Genomic DNA, 26,709 nt, shown 5'->3' on the forward strand with positions numbered 1-26,709 from the left:
TATATACTCTTGTCTCGCTGCAGCCAGCAATATTTTTGCCATTGGTTTAACTGAGGCCAGATTATATTTCTTTTATATTCAACATTAGGAAATCTTATTCCACCAGCAGGGTAGTACTTTCCTCCCTCTTTTTTCAGTTCACTGTTCAAAAAGGTGCTAGATCTTAAGGATTCGTGGTATATATTGGGAAGATAAAGTAGTTGATTTGAAATGTATTAAATCTATGCTATAGAAGCATTCAATTGTACGAAATATATTCTCTTAGAGGTACCTTTCATTATTCGACCTTGCAAAATGATGGAAAAGCTATGCAAAAGTTGGTAGATTGCTATACTAACTTTTCCTACTGTCTTCCAGCTCCATATTTAAAGGCTCAGCTGTGTGTGTGTATCATCTGTCCGACATCCAGACCGTGTTCAACGGGCCATTTGCACACAAGGAGGGCCCAAACCACCAGCTGATTCCATATCAGGGCAGAATTCCATACCCACGACCTGGCACCGTAAGTACAAAGATGTTTATGCAGGCTTGCCAATTACTTGTCTTTGTTTAATACATAAATAAATATTATTTATTCCAGGAGAATGGACTGTATGTGACTATGACACTTAGTTACAGTTCAGAACAATTTTATTTGCTTCTCAGCTTGCCGTACAACTCATGTAGTATCTGGAAAACTTCTAGAGAATTAAAAGTCGTGCAAAATGTTAATCGCTCTTGCTCTTTCTGCTCAAAAGGTGGTAAGAATTATTTCAACAGATAGCAGTCATATTATTTACATGTACATTTACATTTTGTGTGTATGTTTGAGCAAAAGATAGCTCAATAAATAAGCGTACAAGGACAGCGTTGTGAGTGTGTTCTACAGTCTGGATCCAAACGTCTGTAAGTCTGTCTTCAGAATTTTCCATAGTTCTCTAAACTTTTGCAGTTCTACTGGCATGTTTGGGAGATGTAGTAGGAGAACAAGACTTATGAGACTTGTCATTTGACTAGGTCTAACTCCCTGTCAAGTACTGAATTTTAGATGAGAGATCTAGAAATAGATGAGTTTTCATGCCAATCAGTTCATAGTAGTCCTCCTTGTTAAGAATGCTTTTTGTATGCCTTGAAAATTTTTCAGGACTTTCTTTCACTGTATCAGGGGTAGTAATAATCTTCCAGTAAATTCTGTACACCATTAGAGCTAGCTCTGTTTCCAAGTTTAAAAAAAAGTACCATAAAAGATTTCAAACAAAATTGTTTTGTTTTTTTCTTTTCTTTTCACATTTATGGTATATAAAAATTGCTGTTGATGCAGTTTTGTCTTTATTTACTTATTTATTTGCACTATTCTCAGATTTAGCAGAAGTATGAAGTCTAATATTTCCAGTTGTAATGAAGAATATATGAAATTTCTCTAGAATCTTCTCTAAATCCATATTTGCTGAAGGAAATATGGTAATGTGGACTTCTGTTGACTCCTATGGAGTCTTCTTACAATTTCTTAAGTATCAGAATTAAATAAGTATGCACAGAATCATAAATCATCTCTCAACGATGTAGTTATAATGTTTTTTTAGATGAACACTTTGTTGTTTTTCCATTCATCACAGGAAATTAAATTTTATTTCAATTTTGCAAGTCACTGCAAGAATTTTTAACCATATCACTGTTTCATTCATGTTCATCTTTGTGCTGTAGATCTTGTTCTTTCTCTTTCTTTCTCTCTCGTTCACTAATGCACAGATACATGGAATAGCTCTCCCTGTTCACACAATTTTTCATGACATTTTAGTGCAGTTATTACTGGCTGTAAGATTTAGGACTTTGTGTTCCCAGATTAGAATTAGCTAATCAATACCGGATATTCCACTAAGATCTAATACTATTCTTTCTTTGCAATTAATTCATACAGCTCTAATCTCATGAATTCACTGAGGCTTTAAGCTTAAACTTTACAAAAAAAGGAAAGGAGAGGAAAGGAAAGGAAAGGAAAGGAAAGGAAAGGAAAGGAAAGGAAAGGAAAGGAAAGGAAAGGAAAGGAAAGGAAAGGAAAGGAAAGGAAAGGAAAGGAAAGGAAAGGAAAGGAAAGGAAAGGAAAGGAAAGGAAAGGAAAGGAAAGGAAAGGAAAGGAAAGGGGAAAGGGGAAAGGAAAGGGAAAAGGAAAGGGGAAAGGAAAGGGAAAGGAAAAAGGAAAGGAAAAAGGAAAGGAAAAAGGAAAGGAAAAAGGAAAGGAAAAGGGAAAGGGAAAGGAAAGGGAAAAGGAAAGGAAAGGGAAAAGGAAAGGAAAGGGAAAAGGAAAGGAAAGGAAAGGAAAGGAAAGGAAAGGAAAGGAAAGGAAAGGAAAGGAAAGGAAAGGAAAGGAAAGGAAAGGAAAGGAAAGGAAAGGAAAGGAAAGGAAAGGAAAGGAAAGGAAAGGAAAGGAAAGGAAAGGGAAAGGAAAGGAAAGGAAAGGAAAGGAAAGGAAAGGAAAGGAAAGGAAAGGAAAGGAAAGGAAAGGAAAGGAAAGGAAAGGAAAGGAAAGGAAAGGAAAGGAAAGGAAAGGAAAGGAAAAAGGAAAGAAAAGGGGAAAGGAAAAAGGAAGGGAAAGGAAAAAAGGAAAGGAAAAAGGAAAGGAAAAGGAATTACCCATTTAAACGGGAAGTTTTACGCTCTTGTGCTTAGTCACATTTCAGAGTTTCTTGCTGCTTCAGAATATTGTATTTGTATGTGTTTCCTCAACCACTGCCATGTTATTCTTGGTACACTTCATGGAGGCTTATGAGGTATTCCAGATGGGCCTAAAGAAATTGGGCAGCACAATGGAAAGAGAAAAAGAAAATTCAAATTTAGATTTAACATGGTGACAGAAATTACCTACATTTTTCAGATGTGCCAGTGAGCTTTGAATTTGAAGATAAATTCTTAGATCATAGCTCACACAAAAAATGAAGACAAAAGAGATTCTTTTCAGATGATCATTGCTGGGTTTCTGATCACTGGCTTTTCTGTGCTTTCTCGCAATTCAGCCACAACACAGTATCTTAAAAGTGTATTTTCCAACCTGAGACTTGTTTGCCTTTCCTTTTACTTTACTGCCAAAAGTTTAACTTTTAAATGCATGCCACAAACTCTATTTTTCACTTATGTCAAAGCATCTGTAAAAATCAGGAAATGGGGATGTTTTTGCTGAGCAGAATTTGTGTTCAAAGGGTTAACTTTGAATAGCCACGCTTGCAGACTATGGGGCATGAGGCTCTTTCCTCTGGAACGTAGGGTTTTTTGCAGCTTCTGGGATTCTGGACTAGACAGGGATACCTTTTTATATGACATGGAAAATCCTACTTTACAGTTGCCTAAAGAGATATTCATACTAAACCTCTGGACAGAAATGAACATTCATTGTGTCACAGTACATTGGATAAACAACGAAAAGGCATCAGTATAGCTTCAGTAGGATTAAATAAAGCAATACGTTCATTTGGCCATAATCATCTCTGCAGTGTTTGGCTGCCCGTCACTAAATACCAATGGTTTCTTATTTCTCCACAAGCAAAACTTACTTATGGAAAAAGAAGGGAAAAAAAAAATACATAATTGGCACCTTGCTGCTAAATTCAGTGATGTTTGAGGATAGTTTCCATTTTTCAGAGTTTACAGAAATAGTTTTTGTACCTACAGCATGTTGGGGGATATGCTGTAAATTAAAGAATTCTGTTTCTCTCTGCAATCTAACTGCATGGTGATCAACTGTGAACATAATTATCGTGTAGCCAAGTCCTTGAATGAGGTGTGAAGGATACACATTCAATCCCTCCAGGAAAGGGAGAGCTTATAGGGTTCTTCAGTAACATCTTTTGCTTGTCATTGGTTTATACAGGGGATAGAAAAGGAATTAATTGATTAAAGATGTTTTTTAAAACTTCTCTCAGAACAGCGATATAATGTAAGTTTTTAGGGTCATATTGGGGTGAACGATAGCACAGACATTTTTTCAGGAAGTCACAGACAAAGATCTAACAATGTCTAAGTCAAGAGTGGAAGGACAGAAAGTATCAGAGAAAGTTGTCTTTTAACTGAGCTGTGTGGGACAGGAAAGTTTGATTTGAACTGCTCGTGAAACAGAATCACTCTGGAGAGAGACTGGGGTCTGGCAGATCACTACCAAGTAGAATAATCTTTCTAATAGCCTACAAATTTATGAAGACAGTTCTTTTTTTCAGCATTTGTTGCTAATCTTAGCAGATAGCTCCATATATTTCCTGGAAGACTCTGGATGGAAGTGGCACAGAGGGAAGGACTGGAGCAAACAAGATAATCAGAATTCAATTTTGTGAGGACTTAGAGGGCTAGCATATAATGTCATTTATAATAAGAACCAAACCAGAACCCTCAGGATAAATAAGAATCCAGAAGAATCAATTGTCAAGGATGTCAGATGGGAAAAGAGACCTGTATCTGAGCTGAGTTCTGGTTCTTCTTCCTCAAGGTAACCGATGCCAGAGCAGTTTCTTTTAAAGAATTCCTACCAACCAGAGCTGTTCTACTTTGTATAAATAATTAAATCCTAATTGAACCAGAACATGATTCTACAGCCTGGGATTAGGCTGCAGTCCGCTCTCTACTTTGTTCCTAGTATTGCTCGATGAATAGTTTATTATGTGCACAAGATGGAACAGCTTTTAGCAGCGAGGGTAGAATGGGCACTCCTGCCTGGTGGTTAGAGGGATCCCCTGGGTGGTGAAGACCCAGATTCTAATGTTTGCTCACATCAGGTAGGTTGGACACATGACTCATATATCCCCAGCGAGTTTCCTAGTCTCTCAGAGTATGATTCATCTTATGTAATTTTAGCCATCTAAAAGCAGGGCATCTAGTCTGAATTACTGACTACAGAGGAAACCTAGATGGCTAACTAAGAATAAATGCTTGACTTTGAGACAGTAGAAGTCAGGTGAGGTAAATCTCTCCCTAAGCTACTATTGTGTCTGTGGTTTTGACCAGAAATTCCATCCTAGACGTAAGAATGGTCCTCATCAAAATAAACAAGTTTCCATGAAATGTTTCATATTGAACAAATCAACATTTACCAACTGGAAAAATATTGTGTTGAAATATTTCTGAATAGCTCCAATATTCCGAGGAGAGTCTCACAGCTCAAAAATCTGCTAAAGGGTAAAATGAAAGCTCCGGAGCAGCAGTTAAAAGTGCAGTCATGGTGGCTGAAAAAAAAAGTCATGTAAATTACCATTGGTACATCTGGTACATTGTACCAGTTACTGACATAGCTCCTGATTTCTTCCCACGGTCTTCTTTTAGTTTCACTCTTAGTAAACACTTGAGATTTCTAAGATTGCTTTTATTTCCTCATGAGGTCCAGAATGCCTCGGGGTTGATTATTTGGATGTTTTTTCCTTACATGTAAAGAAGCATCCAGAGTATTCATGGACCTCTTATTTCCTGGGCATAGGGGAAAGTGTAGGCAAGATCCTGTGAATGTCAGTCTTCTCAGATGCAAATGAGTTGCCTTGGGATCCCCTCATCAGCTCCATATTATTGTTCTTTCAAATGAAGATGAGTCACAGGCCCTTTTACCTTCTCATAATCAAAATAATGACTAGAGGGATATTGACCAAATTACAGTTAATATCGGATGTATCCTTTTGCCTTTGTACTAAATCTATAACGAACCAGCTGCAAAAGTGTGGTATCTTCCCATATCAATTGCTTGGATTATTTTTTTTCCCAACAGGCAGTTTGGAAGCATAAAGAATGTGGAAATAGGTCCAGAAGTATGGATCTTTGCCATCAAGCTGGGTTTTAAAAGTGCAAAAATATGTTTGTGTTTGCTTTATCTGAATTGATGGGACTTCAAAGCGTAGCTATTCAAGCACTTCATTCCCGTTACTAGAACATAATTACTTTCAGTCAGAGTCTGAAGTGCTCTTTCGGGAACTTTGTCAACTATCTGTCAATATTTGTAAATGACTTGGAGATGAAAAGTCTCTGAAAGTTGGTAAGTATTGTTAAGCATTGCTGTGCATGTTTCTTACAGTGTCCAGGAGGAGCCTTCACACCTAACATGCGGACAACCAAAGAGTTTCCAGACGATGTTGTGACCTTCATCAGGAATCACCCTTTGATGTTTAATCCTATTTACCCAATACACAAGAGGCCATTAATCATCCGGATAGGAGCCGACTACAAGTACACAAAGATTGCTGTGGACCGAGTGAATGCCGCTGATGGAAGATATCACGTCTTGTTTCTTGGAACAGGTAAGACAAACTTAGCAACAGTCGTTTTCCCTCATTGCATTATAATTTGCCATCAACTCCAATCTGTACAATTTATAGCTTTCACAAAGGTTTGTTTAAACATATTTGCTATCTACAAAAATGTCTATAGAAAATCCATAAATTATGCTCTTTTTACTTTCCGTGCATTCTTATGTTTCCTATAGATGTTAATTATGTGCAAGAGGTACAATATATTGATAGGAATTTTATTTGAGACAGAAATCAACACTAGTGTATATTGTAGTTGATCTAAAATTATGATACTCCTCTTGAATATGGTTTGTCTGCAACATGATTCCACATTAGAATTTGGTCCTCTCTAGCATGAGTAAAAATACCAAAATCTGGCTTTGTATTGTTTTGTATACTCTCATCATCATTATTTAATAAATGCTGTGTAAGCAACTTCTGAAGAAAAACAATCTGATCAGGATGTTACAAAGGCAGAAATAACAACTCCCCCCCAAAAAAGTAAAAATATGGAAGCATTTAGAAGAGAAAAGGAAACAAATGGTTGGAGTCCTAGCAGTAGTGGACACAGAGAATTTGATCCAGGTATTCAAAAATAATTTCTGTCTAATATAACCTACATTTTGTTTTTAGTTACATCAAATTTGAATCTGGTGTTATGCTTCTGGAGTCTGCAGGGAACAGGTCAAGTGATTCTTGTACTGATCAATTTTGATTTTTTAAAATATTCAGATATGAATCACACTCTCCTGATTGAAGCAGACAAGTGGAGTAGGTACTCTGGCTAGACCCTAGGATTCATTCACGTCTGAAACTCCCGCTGGTGTAACACGGCATTACAGGTTGATAGGCACAAAGGCTAATCTTTTTTACTACAGATGGTTTCAAGTAGAACAAAGGAAGAGAATTCCAGGAGAACAAATATATCTCTGAACATCAGCAAATAATTACAGACATGGCTTGCATTGCTTTTATGGTTCACATATTATTGGGGTCCTGCTTGTTTTCTGCTTGTAGAATAACCGTATCTGCCAGCAAACTCACATGGGGCTGGGAATAACCATCCTGTTATAATAGATTTAGGAAGCTGGTGCTGAAAAATCTCTCAAGAATGTCAGGCTTCTATAGGGGCAGGATTAAAAGGAACTCTCTTTACTCTTCTTGGAAAAACCTCCCCAACTATCAAAATCAGCAGGGTGCCTTCGTGCCGAAGGACGCCAGCTGCATACTGTGCTGTATTAGCAGAAGAGTGTCCAGCCAGTGGGTTGCTGGAAGACGTTCTTCCCCTGTATTCGGCTCCTGTCTGGAGTACCGCGTCCAGTTGTGGGCTCCCTAGTCCAAGGAAAACATTGAACAAGATCAGTTGAGGGACTGTAGCATGTGATGTATGAGAAGAGGCTGAGAGAATTGAGTTTATTCAGAGAAAGCTAAGGGGAGACCTTATTGGTGTTGACAACTATCTAGCGGGAGAGTACAACTACCTAACGGGGGAAAAACAGATCTGAACTCTTCTCAGGGTGCTTGGTGTCAGGGTGAGAGGCAATGGATAAGAGTTGCAATGTGGGACATTGCAATTAGATATAAAGGAAAAGGTTTTCATCATCAGTTTGATCAAACATTGGAACAAAGGCTCGGAGAGGTTGCGAATTCTCCATCCTTGGAAACTCAAAGGATTCAGAACCCAACACGACCTGGCCCCAAGCAACCTGCTCTAACTGGACCTGCTTTGAGTGGGGGATTGGACCAGATGACTTCTAGAGTCCCCTTCCAGCCTACGGGGTTCTGTGGTTCAATAAAAGGAAATAGGAAAACAGAAAAACCTCGTTCATGTTCTTGTGTCAAACCTTTACCAGGTCACCATCTACTGTACTGTGAATGCTTAGTATACTATAATGCATAGTCAGAGTAGAAGCAGCTCCGTGTAATGAGTTACATTAGGAATTTCATCACGTTTTGATCTGGGTATTTTTGTTTTCTTGGTTGGCAGTTGATAAATGAGTTTTAAGGTGTTCTTGAAGATCTCTTTGACCCTACTTGCAGAGCCACTGGAAACTAACAAATTAAGCTAATTAGGACAGAGCTTTCTTCTTGAGGCGGGTTTTCCCCCGCCTCCCTAACATGCACCAACATTTTCTGTCTAGTTTAATTAATGCAGCTACAGTTCTTGACTTTCTTGACTTTGGGACCCTTTAGGGCCATTTTCCTCCTTTCCTATGGAAGTAAAGAAAAGAGTCTTTGTAGACTAATGTGGAAATATCAGAAGTGTTAATAGATATTGTCCCTACTACTGTTATACAACTCCACAGTAACTCTTAGTAAAAGAGTAGGTTTGCTTTTCCATTAGCTTTATTCCTTGCCAAATCACTATGTTTAGCCAGAGTAATAGCTTGGTAGGCTAGTACAGATCTTTCGAATGAACATTTTAGGCATTTTTTAATATAGTGGTGCCATTGTTTTAAAATGTTCTATAAATATCTAATGTTAATTAGAGGAAAATTGTACTAAAGATTAGTGGAAAAGATAAGACATGTAAGTTTCCAACTTATAGTTGAAATGTGCATGAAAGTGCACAATACTGATATTTAGTATTTCCATAATTCTGCAAGACATAAATACAGTTCATTTCTTTTTATACTTTGATTAGCTTCTGACTGCTTTTAGGAGATCAGTGTGGCCTCACACATACACCTGCGATTCCTTAAAAACATTAACATACCTCAGCTTGTTCTTATGTTTTATTAATCCTCTTCTGTGTATCAGCACAGGATCCATTATGGGACAAATACGTAAACTGCAGCTCTTGATACTTTTATATTCATTGCATTATCTTCTGTATTACGCAGGAGACGAGAGTCATTGTCTGCTTTCTAGTTAGTTGGGGGGGAGGCATTATTCTTCCTCAGTAGGGTACAGGACATTAATAGCTTCCAAGGTCTTCCTCAGAAGCAATTGGTGCAATGTAAGTTACTGCGTTTCTCAGCCCTTTTAAATAAAAGTGATCAAGTTTCAGCCACTGAGAGGAGAAACTTGTTTTCTTTATTCTCTGCTTTCTGTGAGACTCAGGAGGATTTGATAGAGATATTAACTGTCAAAAGGAATGCAGAGGGGATTTGCTTTGGTGTCAGTTTGTCCCGGCAAATGCAAAAACCACATTGTATAGGAGAATTTCATGTGATAATTTCCTTGGGAGCCTGGAGCCCCACAGCCGGAGACAATGGGACTTGACACCTGGTGACAATTACACTCAGCTTGGATGATGAGTTACCGCTGCTGAACTGAGATGTTGCCAGCCATGTCTGTCACTGTCAGTGACCTGTCTCATGCTTGAAATCGGAGTGTTTTATGTCTTGCCAGATGCAGAGCACACAAAATGTTTAGCTTTTCCTCTCTTCCTCCTCTATAGCCTCAGTAATAAATCAGTTCCTGAATGCAAGTGAAGAATAACAGAAGTATAAAGCTCCACAAACCCCAGTGGTTTTCACCATGTAGCCATGGCATGGGAGGGTATAGGCAGCTGTGTAATTTTTTAACATTAATGTGAACTAAATGTAGTGTTTCCTTTGCACCCCCAGACAAAAGTGCTGAGCTCACAGGGGCTGGTCCATGCCCAGAGTTGATGTGTTGCTTTTCTCCCTCGCTTGCCTACGTAGCTAGCAAAATAAATCCCAGGGACAGACATTGTTCTCCCAGCATTCCTCCCGCTTTTCAAATGATAACAATCTCCTATTTTCCTTGTGCTTTTCAACCTGAAGGCTCCCAAAGGCTTAACAAAACTTGCACCCAAAGGGATCTCTTCATCCCCCTCTGAAATGAGCAGATAAAGAGTAAGGAGCACATCTTCACAGGCAGAGAGCAGTGCTACAAGAGAAGACTGATACATACCTCATCTTCCCAAACAAAAACCCAAGCCATAATTTACTTAGATAGAATGTAATCACTCATTTGCATATTTGACAAGGGCAATGCTGATGATACTTTTTCCCTAATAACTCTTCCCCTAATAACATATTCAGTTCAGGAATTTAGGTTTAGAGTTCTACTTTGATTATCCCATTTCTGTGGTTGGCCAGGACTCAGTCCTGAAGTTTTTGATTCACCCTAGAGTTCTACTGTAATTACTCATTTCAGTTATATTTAAAGAACCGCAGCTTTCAATATTTTCTGTTTATCCTTTGGTAGATTGTTTTCTATCTGAGTTTTAAGAACAGCAGTAAAACAGCATGAGAACATTTTCCTGAGATTAATATTTATTTTTTAAGCATGCCACCTACTGCTTGTAGTACAAAAGCCTTCGGTCAAAGTACATGCAGATTGCACAACCGTAAGATTATGCATGGGTTTTTTTTATTGCTCTTGGTGTTATGAAAATATTTAAATGTCTGGGTCAAACCTGGGTACATTAAACAGCCATGAGCACCAATAGTATTATCTTCAGCTCCTTGCTATCAAGATAGGATATGTTTTCATGTAAAGAGACCTAACTTACTGTCATGAAAAGGCACTTCAAAATTTAGTGTGGATTATTCAGATGATTAATGTGGGCCACATGCATCTGATGTGGCATGAGGTTGATCAATGTTTCTTATTATCTTTTCTTTTCTGATGCAACACTTGTTTTCAAAGTCTGGATGCAGTAAGTGCCTTCAGAGCATAAGGTTGTAATACTCATTTTCATGGTGTTACATGATGGCTGTCTTTTTGGAAAAATAGCCCTTGCTGACAACGGTAGCCTCCAGTAACGCAATAGCCAAAGTCATGTAATGAGCTACAGATTCTAACGGAGAGAGATAATCTGGTCAGAAGAGCGAGCTTGCCTCCCACAGACTCACTGGCTGCAGCTTTGTGTCCGTGAGCTTGGGAAGATGATGTTGCACAACAGGGTCACAACAGGCGGCAGACAGTTTCCTTCTTCCTCTTGGTCATACTGCCTGAGTCATTCAAATACTTTCGTTGACCAACTTACCCAATGCTTTTTCACAGCCTTTTAAGAAGATATGTAAGTTAAGAGGGCATTCCTCCACCTGTTCTATTTTCCCTGTTCAGTTTTTGTTCAAACAAGATCACAGTGTGTCCCAGAAGCCTGTCCGAGCTGGGGCTATGTGAAAGTTTTGCCCTCAAGTGTGAGCTCATTAGACATTTGTATCTGCCTTTTTGTTGTTTGATGCAGCTTGAAATGACTGTACAAAGTTTCACAGCAATACTATGAGCTGGAAAAAAATTGCACCCATTTGACAGATGAGTGAACTAAAGCACAAAGAAGTTAGGTGGCTGTGGTGGGAGCCCTGATGTACAGCAGATGCCTGAGGACAACAGAGAGCTTGGGGACCTGGCTCTCAGCCCTGACTGCCAACCTGCCACCATCTCAGGTGCTCTGCTGAGCTTGAACATTTTCTCAAACAGAGAGATTTTAAGCATTTTGCAAACTCTTTGCTTTCTTTTTTCTTTGTAATGTTATTTGTTTTCATCAGGTTCCCTTCAGATTAGAGACCAAAAGTAATTAAGCTGCCATCAAGCTGACAGGTGCAACATGGAGAAAAGTTTTCAGAGGGTCTCCAGCAATGTCAGACACATCAGGGAGGGGGATTACTGCAGGAGGCCTCTCTGCGAAACTCCTGGCAGGGTAGCAGTTGGTGTCCCTTGCAGTCATTTTTTTATGATGTGGAAAAGTCAAGGGTTTTATGTATTGTTCAATTTGTGCATGTGATGTGGCTCAGAGGTGGGTTGGTCCTGACCCTCTCTGAGGCTCATGCAGTGCTGACAGCTGCAGTGTTCACTTAGGGCCGGGGAAAGAAAAGCTGGTAGAAATTCAGAGAACAAGATTTAAACTCAGACCTGCAGATTCAGCTTCTGAAATACAGATTTTGGCCAAACACCTGTGTATTTTTCATTGCTGTTCATTAAACTTTGCTTTTTCCATTGCCTCTGGTCAGCCAGACCAGGAATTAGTGTAATCAGGCACAGTCCAACTGGTATCAATGAAACATAGCTGATTAACACCAGACAGCAGAATCATGCCCTGTGTTTCAAGGAAGGTGGGGGTATTATTATTATTATTATTATTATTGTTATTATTATTCTCCCTTCCTTCCTTCCTTCCTTCAACCATTTATTGTACTGCCTTCCTTCTCCATTTATTTCCCACTCTGCATACTCTCTATGCCGTTTTTCACCCTACAAGATGTTAGGACTTTCCTCCCTTGCTGTTCCCTCTTCCTCCATCCTCTCAGAGGGAACACAGCCTCAGTAACATTGTCTTCCATGTCAAGCTTGGGAGATTGCAGTTGTTCAAGCAGGTTTGAAACGGAAAAACAGTCTTTATGAGTCACCCTCGTCCTGTTGCCCTCAGCTTGAGGGAGGTTCCTTCTCTCTTGTCCGTCTGCCCTCGACTCAGGCTGCGGGGCTGATGCGAGGCTGCAAACAGCTCCTGGTGAAAAGTCAGGGAAGCGGTGAGCATAAATCTGCCTCTTCACTTCATGCATTCTAGTGGTGGATTGACATTCTGGAGGCACAACGGCTTTTATCATGAGTATGTGAAATCATAACAGTGTAGAACTGTTTGCAAGTGGAATTCTGGAAGTAACAAGTAAACGGCGAAGGAAGCCATCCTGTTCACTTCTGTGATTTTTTTAGAATTAGTTTATAATTTCATACATTGACCTAAACATGAAAAAATTTGACTTTTACTTGTTTGATGATCTCTTACGCCTGGCTTACAACACAAAAGATTATCTGTTACGAAATACACTGGGAAACAGTTCAGGCACTGCTACTTTGCATGTATCTCCTGCAGTGCACAGTGCTGCATCCTTTCCAGCCTTCCTTCTGATCCAGGGAATTTAGTTTGCTGCCTTGCCATTAAAGGAAATAAGCAAAACTCAGATGTACTGTAGGCTTTCTGACATGAACACATATAAATGCTTGATTTGTCAGCTACTGTGCTTATAGTGCAGACATCAATACTATTGAGAAAGGAATAAGAAGTGTTTTCTGGGAACAAATATTTGCTTCTCACTTATTAAGGAACAGGCTGAGAAAATGTAGAAAAACTATCTTTAGAAGGGGTGGAGGGCTATAGCCTACAAGCCATGTATTGTTGGAATTATTTTTTACATATATATATATATGTACAGACTATTGGAATTCATTGCTTTAAGTGGTTTCATTTAATTAATAGCTTTTTATTGCCTACTTTCCCTAACATGAATATTTATTTTAAATACTGTATTAAGTTTACTAATTCCTTTAAAACGATGGAACATTCCTTTCTGCAACGATCTGTCCCTCCTGGTATTATACTGAATCAAAGCAAAGGGTAAAATATTGAGTCAAAGGGAATGAATACCAAGGTAAACAGTCCTTAGTTCTGTGTATTTTGCTGCGGTGTGACAAAAAGGCAGACAGGAACCTAGTTTTCAAATAGGAAAGTTTATTAGGACACAAGGACTTGGCATCAGGCATTATCAGTATTTTCTGTGCCAATGCCCAGGATAAAATCTCCCCTCAGGTTCTGATTTCAGTTTGGGGCAATGTTTGAGGATGGAAGACAATTTAGGAATTTTAAATGCGTGGCATGTGCTAATGGATCATTGAAATAAACCTGTTCTTCAGAGGCTCAGCAGCCTCACATTCCTTTGCAGGTAAGGTCACTGTCAACAGGCTTAGTGTCCTGTATGTCAGGGTTACAGGTCGTTGACACTTTGCAGGCAGCTGAAAAAAACGAACAAAAGGCTGCAACTCCTTCCTGCACCTCTGATATTGTGTATGGTGCAGTTTAACGTTAGAGGGAGGACACTGAAAAAAGGGTGCAAAGAGGCAAAGGTAGACTGGGCTTAAGCTGTGTATATTTGTGAGTGGGTTACTCCCTTTAGTAAGAGCAGAAATCACGCACACCCGTGCACACACACATGCACACACACATGCTTCTCCTTAGCTCCAAGGAGGGATGCATCTGCAGCAGTTTAAAGCTTCGGTGGGTCCTGGCAGTTAGTAAATCTCTCTCAGGTTCTCATGGCTTTGCTAATACTGGCACCCAGTCTAGACCACAGCTGTGCTATCACAAGATTTAGTTTCAGTAAAGTTTCTTCGGAAGGAACTGGTTTATCGTGCCATTATATAATGAGAATAAATGTTCTCCATAGAAAATTCTCATGAAAAAATCATGCCTAACGTGCCCTGAGCATGTACAACTGATAGCTACACATTGTTAAGTCTTGTCAGCTTTCAATTTCTCTTTTTTTTTTAAATGATGACAAAATACTGCAATGTGTTCTCTGTGTGTGGTCAGGTCATTACATATCAATATTCTGGCTTTAAACATTATAATTTTTAAATTAAAATATATTATAATTTTTCTGGCTTCCTCCAGGAAAATAAGAAGATGTAAATTATTTACTGTAACCAACTTGTCCTGCAGCTCCAGCTATGTAATTTAGTCACCGACTTTAAAAGCAAAATTTCCCTTTTTCAGTTTATGTTGTCTACATCATGAATTGCCAAACAGGAAGCTGAAATTTCCTTTCTTCAGTCCAAATTAATAAAAATATACGTAGATACTTTCCTATATTGTGCTATACTAATGTTTTACTAACCGCACAAGTCTATATTGCTCATAAAACTTTTGAAGGCCAAACAGTCTATACCATGTGGTCCTATTCCTCAGAATCAATATTGAGCAAATAAATTTATTCTACTCAGACTAATTGCCAGGCCTTTCAGGCAAAAGGAATTCTATGATGTGCTGTGCTTTTTCCAAGTAAAAATAGCCCTTGCTTGTCCTTGTGATTCTCCCACAGTCTGCCATTTCTGCCACATCAGAAAGACTTCAGTGGCTGTCTCAGCCTTTAAGAGCCTTCACAGATGGACCCTTCCATGTCATATGTTCTTTCCACATAACAAATTTGGAGAAGTAATCACAAATATCCCTTTGGTCTCACTCATCACATCTGCTCTGCAAAAACACTGCCATTGCCTCATCCTTCTTACTTCTTAGTCCTTTGATTTGCGTGGATTTGGGAGGCTTGGAACTGTATTTTGAGAGGGCAGCCATGATAAAGTAGCTACAGTATCTTTACCTTGCTTTTCCTTTTTTTCCTTTGGACCAAAATAGTACCTCCTACCAATGGACTTGATTATTGTTTGACTCTCCTGAAAAAAAAAAGAAAAGCTTTCATCGTACTTTGTTCAGGTGTAAACTTTGGAAGGTTAACCTTTCATGTCATCGGTTGTTGTTATGTTTTATTAATGAATATATATTAAATTCTGCGGTAGCTCTGTTTTACCTGTTTATATTGCTGTGTTTTCACTTTAAGATCATTAGGATAGATACTGCCTCTGTTTGTCTGTACAGCAACTAGTACAGAAGATACTGATTTTGATTGATCTTTTGGGGTAGAGGGGTAACGGTAATGGTAGTAACTCCAATCTTACCATGACTACTTCATGTTCATACATGAGAATAACACTATATACAGCCATATACAAGTTATCCACAGTCTGTGACTTGTGAAGGAATCATCTTATGGTTCTTTCTGACCCCCAACCCTAGAAATTACTGAACATCTTTCTTTTAATATCTTAACGCTTGCTTTGATGGTTTCTTTTCATAATTGATAATGGTGCATCTGCTTTTTCGTTTCTTTCTCTCTCTGCCACATGGTCTCACTTTTTCTCATCTTTTCTCATCTTTTCCAGATCAAGGAACTGTACAAAAAGTTGTTGTCCTACCCACCAACTTCTCTGCAAGTGGAGAACTCATTTTAGAAGAGCTGGAGGTTTTCCAGGTTTGGCTTGCTCCCACTTTTACTTTTCCAATGTATATGTTCACACAAACACTTTGTTCTAAGAGACTTTGGCAAGGGCAACTGTGACTTGATGAAAGATCAAGTAAACATGCATAGTGTCAGCTTGATACCCACTCAAAGAGGAATATAAAATGTCCACTGTTATGAAGGCTGTAGCTAGCTTAAGGTAGATTTTTCTCCCTATATTTAAGTTGCTTATTTTTGATATTGTTATACTGGCTAGAAGGATTTTGATAATCACATTTTTACGAGGTCACATCATAGTGGCTGCCAGAAGGCAACTTATCATTGGCATCATGTATTGAGACTGTCGCTATTTACAGATGGAATCTAATATTTTTGTATTTCTTTGATTATCTGATAATCTTCCTGATTCTGAGCTGCAGAATGGAAGCAAACTAGTGTTGGTTTTGCTTAACTCCAGTTCTTCAAAGCCACATGCCTCTGGAGTCAAGAAAGCTACAAGCTTAACACAACATAAGCTGAAAAGAAACACAAACAGCTACAGGGAGAAATAAGGGAATAGCCTCTGTCAATCACTCTGGCATGTAACAGCTTGTAATAACCTAAAGGAAATGTTCATCCTCATGTTGAAAAATCCCTTTCAAATTTTTGAATGGGCTATTCTTTAAAACAGGTAGTCTCGAGGACCTATAAATGTAGATAAGGGTTTTGTCATGGACTTTTCTCTGTTTCATTGAGGGGATACAAAAAGGAAAATTTAAGCTTTTTTACCTAGACAGGCAGCATTAAAAATTTATTTAAGAAAAGGAATACACTCTGTGTTAACCCTCATAAAGGCATAGTTAGTCTTCCTAGGCTTTTGTTGAAGACTTCCCTTTAAAAAAGATGTATGTGAGTAATATTACCTAAAGAGTACCCTTCACCCAAGTATTACTCATTCCATCTACTGAAAGGTAGATTAATACAGCAAACAGGTAGATGGGCTGAGAGGAATCCTGACCCTAAACCTTGTTTCTAGGCCTCTGTGCACAGACTTTTTTATCCTGAACCCTAAAAATCATTATATCGTAGCCTTTGGCATTGCAATCTGTGCGGGCAGCACGGCAGCATTTTGATGAGTCTCTCCATGAGAGGGGGAATGAGATCACTAGCTACGTGCTAATAAATATCAAGAGTAAGCAAAGCACTGATTCCTTTCCAGAGGATAAGCAAGGAAAGCAGAATGTGGCATCAGATCCAATGTGCATTTGACCTTGAGTCTCCAGACAGTTCATGAAATACAACAGCTCTAAACGCCTTCAAACCTTTGCCAATTCACATGATTCGCAGCCAGATTTTCTAGCCCTGGCTTCCCTGCTCTGCTTGTAGTCCGGTGCAGTTAATCCCGGCCCACCGTTACGGCTTTTCTTTGTGACTGAGCAAATGCTAAATCTTAAAAAAAAAGCTGAACATTTTTATTACCATCAATTTTATCATTTGTTTGGAAGAGTATAATGAATTTCTTCACTTGCTTAAGGCAATGTATGTGATAATTCCTTTTCCAGCTCTTTAACGTTTGGTTTGGACACAGAAAATAATAGACTGCAGTGATGACACACAGTAGTATACAGTACTGTCTTGGGGAAAGAAATATTCAATAACACACATGCCATTCTTAATATTCTAGTCATTGATAATCTGAAAGTATATGTTGGATGGTAAACAAACTATATGCACTGTAGATAATTTGTAGGAGAAATACAACATATTCTTATCTGCATCATGTGGTAAATATGCATGAACTATTGTATGATTTTTCTTCATCATCATTGTCAAAGAATAAACATTGTTTCTTATTACAAAGTGAGAGTAATGGCTTCAAAACACATTGCTGAGGTAACACAGGTAGGTTAATTTGAAGTGTACAAAAACTTGTTGATGCACATGAATAATAATAATGCAGTGGAGTTTAGCCAATACATTTGGTGAGACATTACTTGTATATATGTCATTTACTTAGTTCTGAAAATAGCAAAAAAATAGTAGGAGTGAGTGATGAAGATTTGAAAAGTTACAGTTTTCTTAGATATGGCTTAGGTTTTATTGAATTTTAAATTTTAATGTTGGGACAGTATTAACAAGAGAGTCCTTGTAAATGTGGTTTGGAATTTTGTCTTTCAGAGTAATTCTCCTATAACAACAATGAAGATTTCATCTAAAAAGGTAAAGAAAAGTGGAATGTTTACTTAGTCCTTATTAATTGAGAAATAAATTGACTTAAAGATATTAGAATACCAATTGTTGTGCAGCATACTAAATATAGGCAGGAGATTTTCCATAATGAATATGGAAAAACTTGACTGAAGTTTGCATGAGCTGTTTATACGCCCCAGAGCCACTAGGATAAAACAATTTCTATTCATTATGTGTCATTTCTAATTCACTGACAGTTTTTTTTTGTTGTTTTGTTTGACAAGTAAGGGGAAAAAAAGTACTAAAAGAGGAAATTTGCCCTCCCCCTTTTTTCTGTAAGTAAGTCCTAAATAGAAATTTTCCCTTGGAAGTCTGGTCAATGCAAAAGGGCAGTGTGGGGTCTGTTGGGTCCATGGTGCAACTGTGCATGTTTGTTTATTAGTAGTAATGATGGCAATAAGAATGATGAAAACAGTCGAGAGGATTTCTGCTGAAATGTTAAATACCCAAACTAAAAATATATATTCCATGGTTTTGCAAGCAACATGTTGCTCAATATTTTATGAAACTACTACTAAGTGAACATTATTCACTAAATTGAATTCAGTGTAATGACAAAAAAGATCAGGGGAGTTTCAAGGTTTTTGTTCGATATTAATTTATATTTTAAGAATAATTGATTAATTGTTTCTGAGTAAAACAGTCATTTTGGCCCAGATTTTGTTGATGGCCTATTCACTTTGAACTTCTTTTGCAAAAGCTCTCATTTATTTTAAAAGCTCGGTTGGCTTATTTTTCCAGGTATATAAGGCTATCAGAATCTGGCCCTAAGCCTCAACATAATCTCTAGGTTTTATGTCTTGGAAATCTGTGCACTGAAGAATCCAACTAGGAACTCTGCATAATATTTATTAAAGTGACTATATGCAGAGAAAATACTTAGTTCAAAGGCTTGAGCCAATAATCCTGACTGAATAAGAACCAAATTCTCAGCCTGTCTGCCCCAGAACAGAACAATGACACTCAATGTCCAAAAAACATTAACATTCCCCAGTGTTTCTAAGTGTTTTCTAACAGGAAGGTAGAAATATTATAGGCCTGTTCACCTGGGAGATTTCTGTTTACCTTGGCTTTATATATATTAGTGGCTCCCCTTTTGGTCTTGAGTTAATTCCAAAATTAATTGAAAGGTTTTTAGGTGTGTTAGCTGAGCCTAAGGTGAAGCTCCTCCACATCTGAAATAAATCTTTCTATTTCCTTCTACAGCAACAGTTGTACGTGAGCTCAGACGAAGGGGTCACCCAGGTATCCTTGCATCGCTGCCACATCTACGGCACCGCCTGCGCTGACTGCTGCCTAGCCCGAGATCCATACTGCGCCTGGGATGGCAACTCCTGCTCCAGATTTTATCCCACAGGGAAAAGGTGAGCAGCATTTAGCAGCTCAGTGAAGTCTGCAAGGAAGGAAGGCTTTTGTTCTGCTCTGTAGCCTGGGGTGTTGTGATGAAGAAGTGGGATGTCATTCCTTTCAGGAGCATGTACAAACAATACCTCCGTAGCTATTGTGCTTGGCATTGTTCATCACCTAGGAGTGTATGCTGCAAGAGTGTATGCTAAAGAGCTTGCCTTTTCATATTTAAAGTAATGGACTGAAAAAAGGAAAAAAAAAAAAAAAACAAAAAACCCCACACCTTGTTCCTAGTCATAAACATTAATCCTTCTGTCTCATCCACACAAAATCAGGGAAACATTTGTTCCCTTTGCTTAAATTCAGTTGCTCACTGTGGATGTAATTGTGATAGCCCTAAATACAGCAAAATATCTCTCAGACTGTCTGAGGAATAAGGTCTCTTTTTTGTTTTGTTTTGGTTTTTTGTTCCTCATTTGCTCCTAAATGAGAGGAATTATTTCCAGGGAAATTTTAGGCAAATGTGATTTCCATGTAATGCCTGCAAATTTGGGTTTTTTGACATGAGATTTATTAAAGCAGACAGGGAAAGCAATTTCTCTTTAATTTACAACAGAGCTAATAGTCCATCTCATAATTCTTATGCAAAACAGGAGCCTCTTTCCTCCTCCCAAGGGAAATATTTAATAGCAGGAGGCTGTAGTGAGGTCTTGTATTACTAAGATTTCACTTCATATAGAAGCAAAGCTACAGAATACACAATGAGGTGTTACTGCAGAGGAGACCAACCTTTCAGATGCGTGCCAGCGCTTTACCCGCTAGGTACCACTGTACACACTCCCTGCACCTGATTGCAGATGCAGAAGAGCAGATACTGTTAATGGGCTTTACTCCTTTACCTACACGGGGGGAGACAGTAGGCAGAAACCGGCAAAGCTTGGCTCTGCTCCAGTGGCCCAACCAGCTGATGACAATGTAATCCCCCCGGGATTAAAGGCAATTACTTTTGCTATCGCCAGGTTTTCTCGATTCATTCCTTATTTCAGACTAAAAGGTAAAGCCCAACCTGGCCATGTAGCAATTGGTAAAGTACCTGGAGTTTTTACTGCTTTCATTCAGCATACTCAGCCTCCAGTCTGCAAACTGATTGTTTTCTTCCGTGGAACAAAGGTCAGAAGTGAGGGGGAGGAAAGAAAAGAAAAATCCCCAAGTCTCAGGCCACCTAACTCCTACACTAACATAGTTGCTGAAAGATATAATGAGCAGTCAGGTATACCCAGTCTGTGCAGTTTCCCGTGGATTCCTTGCCATCCCCATTACATACACCCAGGGTTATTTCCACTGGAGCTTGCTTTCATGCTGACCTTTTGTTTGCAATTTGCTTTTTATATCAAACCAAAATAAACACCTAAAACTGTATGGAAAAAAACTGGTTTTCATATGTAAAGAAAAGGAGTTGTCCCTTTATCTAACAAGAGAGAATTATGAAGGAGAAAACATTGGCAATTAGAGCCAAATCCCGTAGTCTAGACAGTAGTATCTGCTGGACACATTTCCTTATTTGCTTCTTTTAACACTTCAGTCCCCATGGATTACTGCGGTCCTCATCCAACATTGATTTACCTCAAAACACCTGACAGTATTATCTTTATTTTCTAAACACCACCTTCTCAACCTTTTTTTTTTTTTTTAAATAAATATCAAACTGTAAGTTTACTTTGTCAGAACTGCTTAATGCAAGACACATGCCATTTCTGACAGTGTGGAGCTCAGGAATCCTGAAATTCACTTAGAAATTCTTCATTGTCTCCTTTGACTCACATAAATAGTTCACAAAGGTTAAGATCCCAAGGCATAAGATGAAATACTTTTGATGGTAAACAGCAAAAATATACTTGGAATGACAGAAATTACTCCTTTGAAACATGACCTTTCAAAAAATTTCCTTTTAAAACAATGCCATGAAGGATCAGGTGACACAGGATTATAAACACTGTCTGTGGGTGTTTGTGCAGTACCTGGTATATCGTGGCCATAGAGGCATCACCCTTCACTCAGCGGTACTGGAGGTCCAGGCGCTTTTTATGCTTTCTGATCTTACGAGTCATTAGTGCATAGTTCAGAATACGGCTGTTACGTATCCCAGCAGCACCCATATGTAACAGTTTATCACCAATATATATTTTTTGTTGAACTTGATAAATATTGAGCTAACTTACAGAATGTTCAGCAAACAAAATAATGTATTTTAAGAATAAAAAATTTGAGTACCAGATTTTTATGCACTGAATTCTGTGAGCTATGACCTCCTAGCTAAGGAGGACTGAAATGCCAGTATTCCCAATCCCAGTAGCTAATTTGCTACAGAATCATGATTTTGCATCTGTCATCCACATAATATAATAAAGTCCCATTTCAAAGTATTCTGAGACTTGGTGAGTTTGAATATCTTTTGGAAATAGTCACATACCCTCAAGTAGAGGACAGAACTGAATCTTAGCTCTACACCATTCCGGATGAATACTTCAGTAACTGTTACCAAGGTGGCTACAGGCACCAAAAATAAGGTGCCTGCCAAAATCAAGGCGAGAACATGCCCTGTAGGATAATTTTCTCTTGGTACATTACATATGAGCACTGGGACTTAGGTGCTTGCCTTTATTGGGAGCTCTAGCTGGGGGTTCTGGCTTTGAATGTTTGGTCTTGCAACAGTGAACCTATGTCTATTTCATGCATCACCTCTAACCTTCCATCTCTATACCTCCATTGCAAAACTGCTTTACACACCAAAAGTAGAACCATTTTATGAACTTCAGTAAACTGAATATAAGAATATTTTTCCTCAATATGAGGAAAAAATTCTTTACTCTGAGGGTGACAGCACTAGGACAGACTGCCCAGAGAAGTTGTGGAGTCTCCTTCTCTGGAGATATTCAAAACCCGCCTGGACGCCATCCTGTGTAACCTGCTCTAAGTGATCCTGCTTTAGCAGGGGGGGTTGGACTAGATGATCTCCTGAGGTCCCTTCCAACCCCTACCATGCTGTGATTCTGTGATTACCCACTTCAACAGTATCTTCACTCTAGCAAGCCTGCCAAGAGTAAAGCACACTCACCGTAGGTCATGAACTATCCCTACCAGTTGATCTAGTTAAAAAAAAAACAAAACCACAAATAAAAAAGTGTTTATTTGCAGTGTAGCTATCTTGGAATAACATTTTGTTTTTACAAAATATTTCAGGCGGAGTCGTAGGCAAGACGTGAGACATGGAAACCCTCTGACTCAGTGCCGAGGTTTCAACCTGAAAGGTACTATAATTTAGAAATCCTCACACTATATAAAGAATGCATGGCTTTCCTTTATGTGATTCATCATAACGCACATTATCTGTGTGGTTTACTGGTTAAGTATAATTATTTTCCAAGTCTGAGTTTTGTTTTGATTTTAACATATTTCCTTGCAATTACATGAAACTTGCATATATCTGATAAAATGATGAACCATGAATTACTTAGTTCAGCATATATAAAATGAGAAGCTGACAGTGTTGACCAGAAACAGGTACAGTTAATTTGAGGGCTGTTCTACTTCTAAATCAATTCAGTCCTTATTAAATCCTCTTCATGTATTTAAGTCTTAGACCTCAGAATTATTCTGTATATTTGAGGCCATATTATGTTTTGGAGCATATCTGTCAGCAAACAGCAGGTTATCGATCTGTCTTTTGAGTTATGATTACTGCTTTCTCCCTTTACATGGGAAAATGAACCATTCCAAATGTCTTTATGAAGTCCCTTATTTCCTGCTGTGCAACTGTTTAGTCAGCCTGGCACGGTGCAGGTGGACAAGGGACCAATGCTCTGCCCTCCCAGCTACCACTTTCTCCAGATTGATGGACACCAGTCAAGTATTGCCAAAGTCATAGTAAAAGTAGACACATACATAAAGACAGTTTAATCTTCTTCAACCCCACACATGTCTGAGCTAGGTGGTGGCAATGAATGCCATCAAACCAAGGGCACACATTAGAGAATTATGCTCTTTTCACCTCTGTTTCTGAGCCTGCATTTTGAAGTGCATTCTCATCTGTACCATCTGGAGACCAAATAATAGATCAGATTGTAACTTTTTGATTGATTTTTTTTTGAGTTTAAAAGAACAATGCTTTAAGAGGTTCGGTTAATAAAATTTCCAGTGAAATGGTCTCTGCTGGGTCTTGGAAGAATCTCCTGGATCAAAACAGGCCGCAGCAGTGTCCGAGGTGTAGATCCCTCAGCACAAATGTGACTAATCCTGCTCTTGCTACCAGTCTACAGTGCCAGCGGGTCTTTCCTCATGACTCAGTATCAGGTCATTTATATGAAGCTGCATAGCTTGAACAGGTAATTACAAAAGATGACCCCACCATTAGCGTATGCACCTGAACTCTGAGAGATCCATATTAACACTTAGGCTCTGAATCATGAAGCAATTTGAGCTGCATGTCCTACCTTGCAGGCATGTGCTGTGACCACCCACCCATTGTCTGTGCCAAGGGTGGGTGTCTCCTCTTTCAGTGTGGAAAATGTAAGAATGTCAACTGTCTGCTTTCTGGGCTGAGGGGAAACAAATGATTAAACCTTGACAGTCTTGTGAAACAGGTTTCTTGTTTTCCAACCATTTTTTTAAATGCAGATGTATTTATAGTTTATGTGTTTTAACTTTAAAAGATGTTTTGGTGACAGCAGTGGGATATAGCATAGGTAGATGGCAGTTGTTTCCCCAGTGGAAAAAAAGATAAAGAGAAGCAGCAACTTAGACTCTTTCAAAATATAATTAAAGCCACTTATAGCAAAACTACTGTGTTTGGGGAAAAAATGAAATCTACCAAAAGGAGAAAAAAGCAGAGAGTAGGGCAATAGCAAGAAATCTTCCAAGTTCATCGGCAACCATAATCTTGAAACAAAGTTTTTAAACTTGATAGGTTGCATGCCTTAGGCCTTTCAGTATGTATAAACTCAACATTTTTGGCATATTGCAATTTTTAAATAGATCAAGAACTAAGGGGCTTGTATGATTGCTTTTCAAATGTTCTGTTTAATATTGTTACACTTGTGTTAGTCCTTATGGCTATTAGAGAAATGTATTTGTATTCTCTCAATCTTTTTCTTAGCCTGTATAAGCAGTAGTATTATGGACTAGGTAAGAAATTAGATATACATTGATCAATTAAACATTTCTGTAGTATACCTAGTTCCAGCGTACATAAAAGTAAACGTATTTCAGCTCTGATTCTCGCTGTTCTCCACAGCTACAGACAGCGCAGCTCACAGATAAGGTCCTTCCTAGCTTATGGTCTTTGAATGCAAATTATTTCCATGTAATGCTCCTAAAAATTACAATTAATTTTGGTGCAACCTCATAAATGTGCTAAAAACTTTGGAAGAGTAAAACCAAGCAAAGCCTCCTTCCTTTAGTAGAATAGATTCCAATTTCACGTATCGGTTGATGAAAGAAGCTGAAAAGAATGGGAGATCAAGTAGAGTCTGAGGAAAACTAGTCTTAGGACTGTGCAAAACCAGTCAAATTTTAGACATGTAGACCACTAGGTATTTGCATTTCTCGTATTATTTGGTATCTATTGCTCCTTTGTTAAAAAAAAATAAATAATATATTTCATATATGATGTAAGCTTTTAAAACTGGTAGTGTATTGTTTTCAGAACAAATATTATGATTTGGGCCAAGCAATGAGCATCTAAAAGTTCCTGTCGGTAACTGCCAGTTGTTCATCTCTCAAGACCGTAAAGGGGCACAACAAGTCTAAGCGATGACATACGCTCACCACTTGCCCAGGTGTTGCTGGAGTGCTATAAATCTGTCCTGCTCTCGGTTGCTGGCCTGTCTACATATTCCTTGCCTTTCAGATTTAGAGCCAAGTGCTTTCCTTGCGTTGCAAGAGGAGCGGAGGAGCGGGAGGGAGCCAAGCCTGCCCTCTCTCGCCTCCCTGGGAGACTGCACCAGCTGGGATAGACCGAACCGTCTTTAGGGCGTGCTGCTCTATTTTAAGTCATACAACCGTATTCTCCCAACTCGTAAACTGTAAAGTGTGAAGAAATATATTAAATGCTTCATTCTCCTTTGGATAGTTGAAGACAGGCGTTCTTGTAGTGGTAGAGAATGAGATCATTTCAGGGAACACTACCCCTGAGCTCAGTTATCCCATCAGCAGAGCTTACCAGCCCACAGGTATCCTACTTTCTCAGAACACACCACGCCGGATTGAAAACACTGGTATTTGGAACTGGATGTGCTTCTTCACATTTAATTGCATTTCTTTGAAAACGTTGTGCCCTAAGTTACTTATTATTGGCCAATATCAGGATCAGATATACTTCATTTTACCTGTATTGCAGTTACTTGCTTTCTGTATCAAATCATCATTCACAGTAGCTTGATCTGTTTTCTTTTTCTTTCTAGCCTACAGAAATGCTGCAGAAATCGTTCAGTACGGAGTAAAAAACAACACCACCTTTCTGGAATGCACACCCAAATCTCCTCAGGCTTCCATTAAATGGCTGCTACAGAAAGACAATGACAGGAGGAAAGAGGTGAGTAATGTGAGCAGTAGCTCTGGAAGGGACCTCAGTCAGCATCTAATCCACTCCCCAGATGAAGGCAAGGTAGCGGCTGTGTTTTCACCAGGCAGTCCAGTTACAGTGAAGCCAGAGAATTTGTGTGGATGCAGGACAGTGGCCAGCACTCATATAAATAAGGGCAGACTCTTCGGCATAGCTGGGACTTCACTCCTCAGCCCCAGTGATTTCTATCAGAGCAGAACGACTATCAGAAAATTCCTGTCAGCCCCTAAAGTCAGGGAACTAGTTAATGAATTTTTCCTTCACACCTTACTAATTGCAAACTGAAGGTTTGCAGCACTCAGGACTTCTTATTGATCTGAGGAAATAGGCACAAAAGCAATAACCTGGATAAAGTTCAGGAGGAAGTCAACAGGCAGTAGCCCTTCTGTGCTATTGAAGAGGTAAAGGACAGAAATGGGAGAAATGGCAAAGGTTTCTTTAGCAAGGAACTGGTCCAGGCTAAGAACACGTATTGACAAAAGCATTTCCCCACCATGGTGCAATCACATTTTCCATT

The 26,709-nt window shown here is 38.8% G+C and overlaps 1 protein-coding gene and 1 long non-coding RNA gene across 2 annotated transcripts in view; both read left to right on the forward strand.

Moving 5' to 3' along the window:
* LOC142604867 (uncharacterized) overlaps positions 1–26,709 on the forward strand; it is a 293,244-nt gene that overhangs the window by 114,064 nt on the left and 152,471 nt on the right. The window lies entirely within an intron of this gene.
* The window catches only part of SEMA3C (semaphorin 3C), a 127,916-nt gene that overhangs the window by 97,158 nt on the left and 4,049 nt on the right, over positions 1–26,709 (forward strand). Inside the window, exons 11-17 of the mRNA XM_075773646.1 lie at positions 358–502; positions 6,017–6,239; positions 15,921–16,009; positions 18,155–18,196; positions 19,433–19,590; positions 22,814–22,881; positions 26,032–26,162. Coding sequence (XP_075629761.1) covers positions 358–502; positions 6,017–6,239; positions 15,921–16,009; positions 18,155–18,196; positions 19,433–19,590; positions 22,814–22,881; positions 26,032–26,162 — 856 coding nt within the window. The remainder of the gene's footprint in view (positions 1–357; positions 503–6,016; positions 6,240–15,920; positions 16,010–18,154; positions 18,197–19,432; positions 19,591–22,813; positions 22,882–26,031; positions 26,163–26,709) is intronic.

This window comes from Balearica regulorum, chromosome 1 (genome assembly GCF_011004875.1).
Source record: "Balearica regulorum gibbericeps isolate bBalReg1 chromosome 1, bBalReg1.pri, whole genome shotgun sequence".
In the NCBI taxonomy this organism is placed as follows: domain Eukaryota; kingdom Metazoa; phylum Chordata; class Aves; order Gruiformes; family Gruidae; genus Balearica; species Balearica regulorum.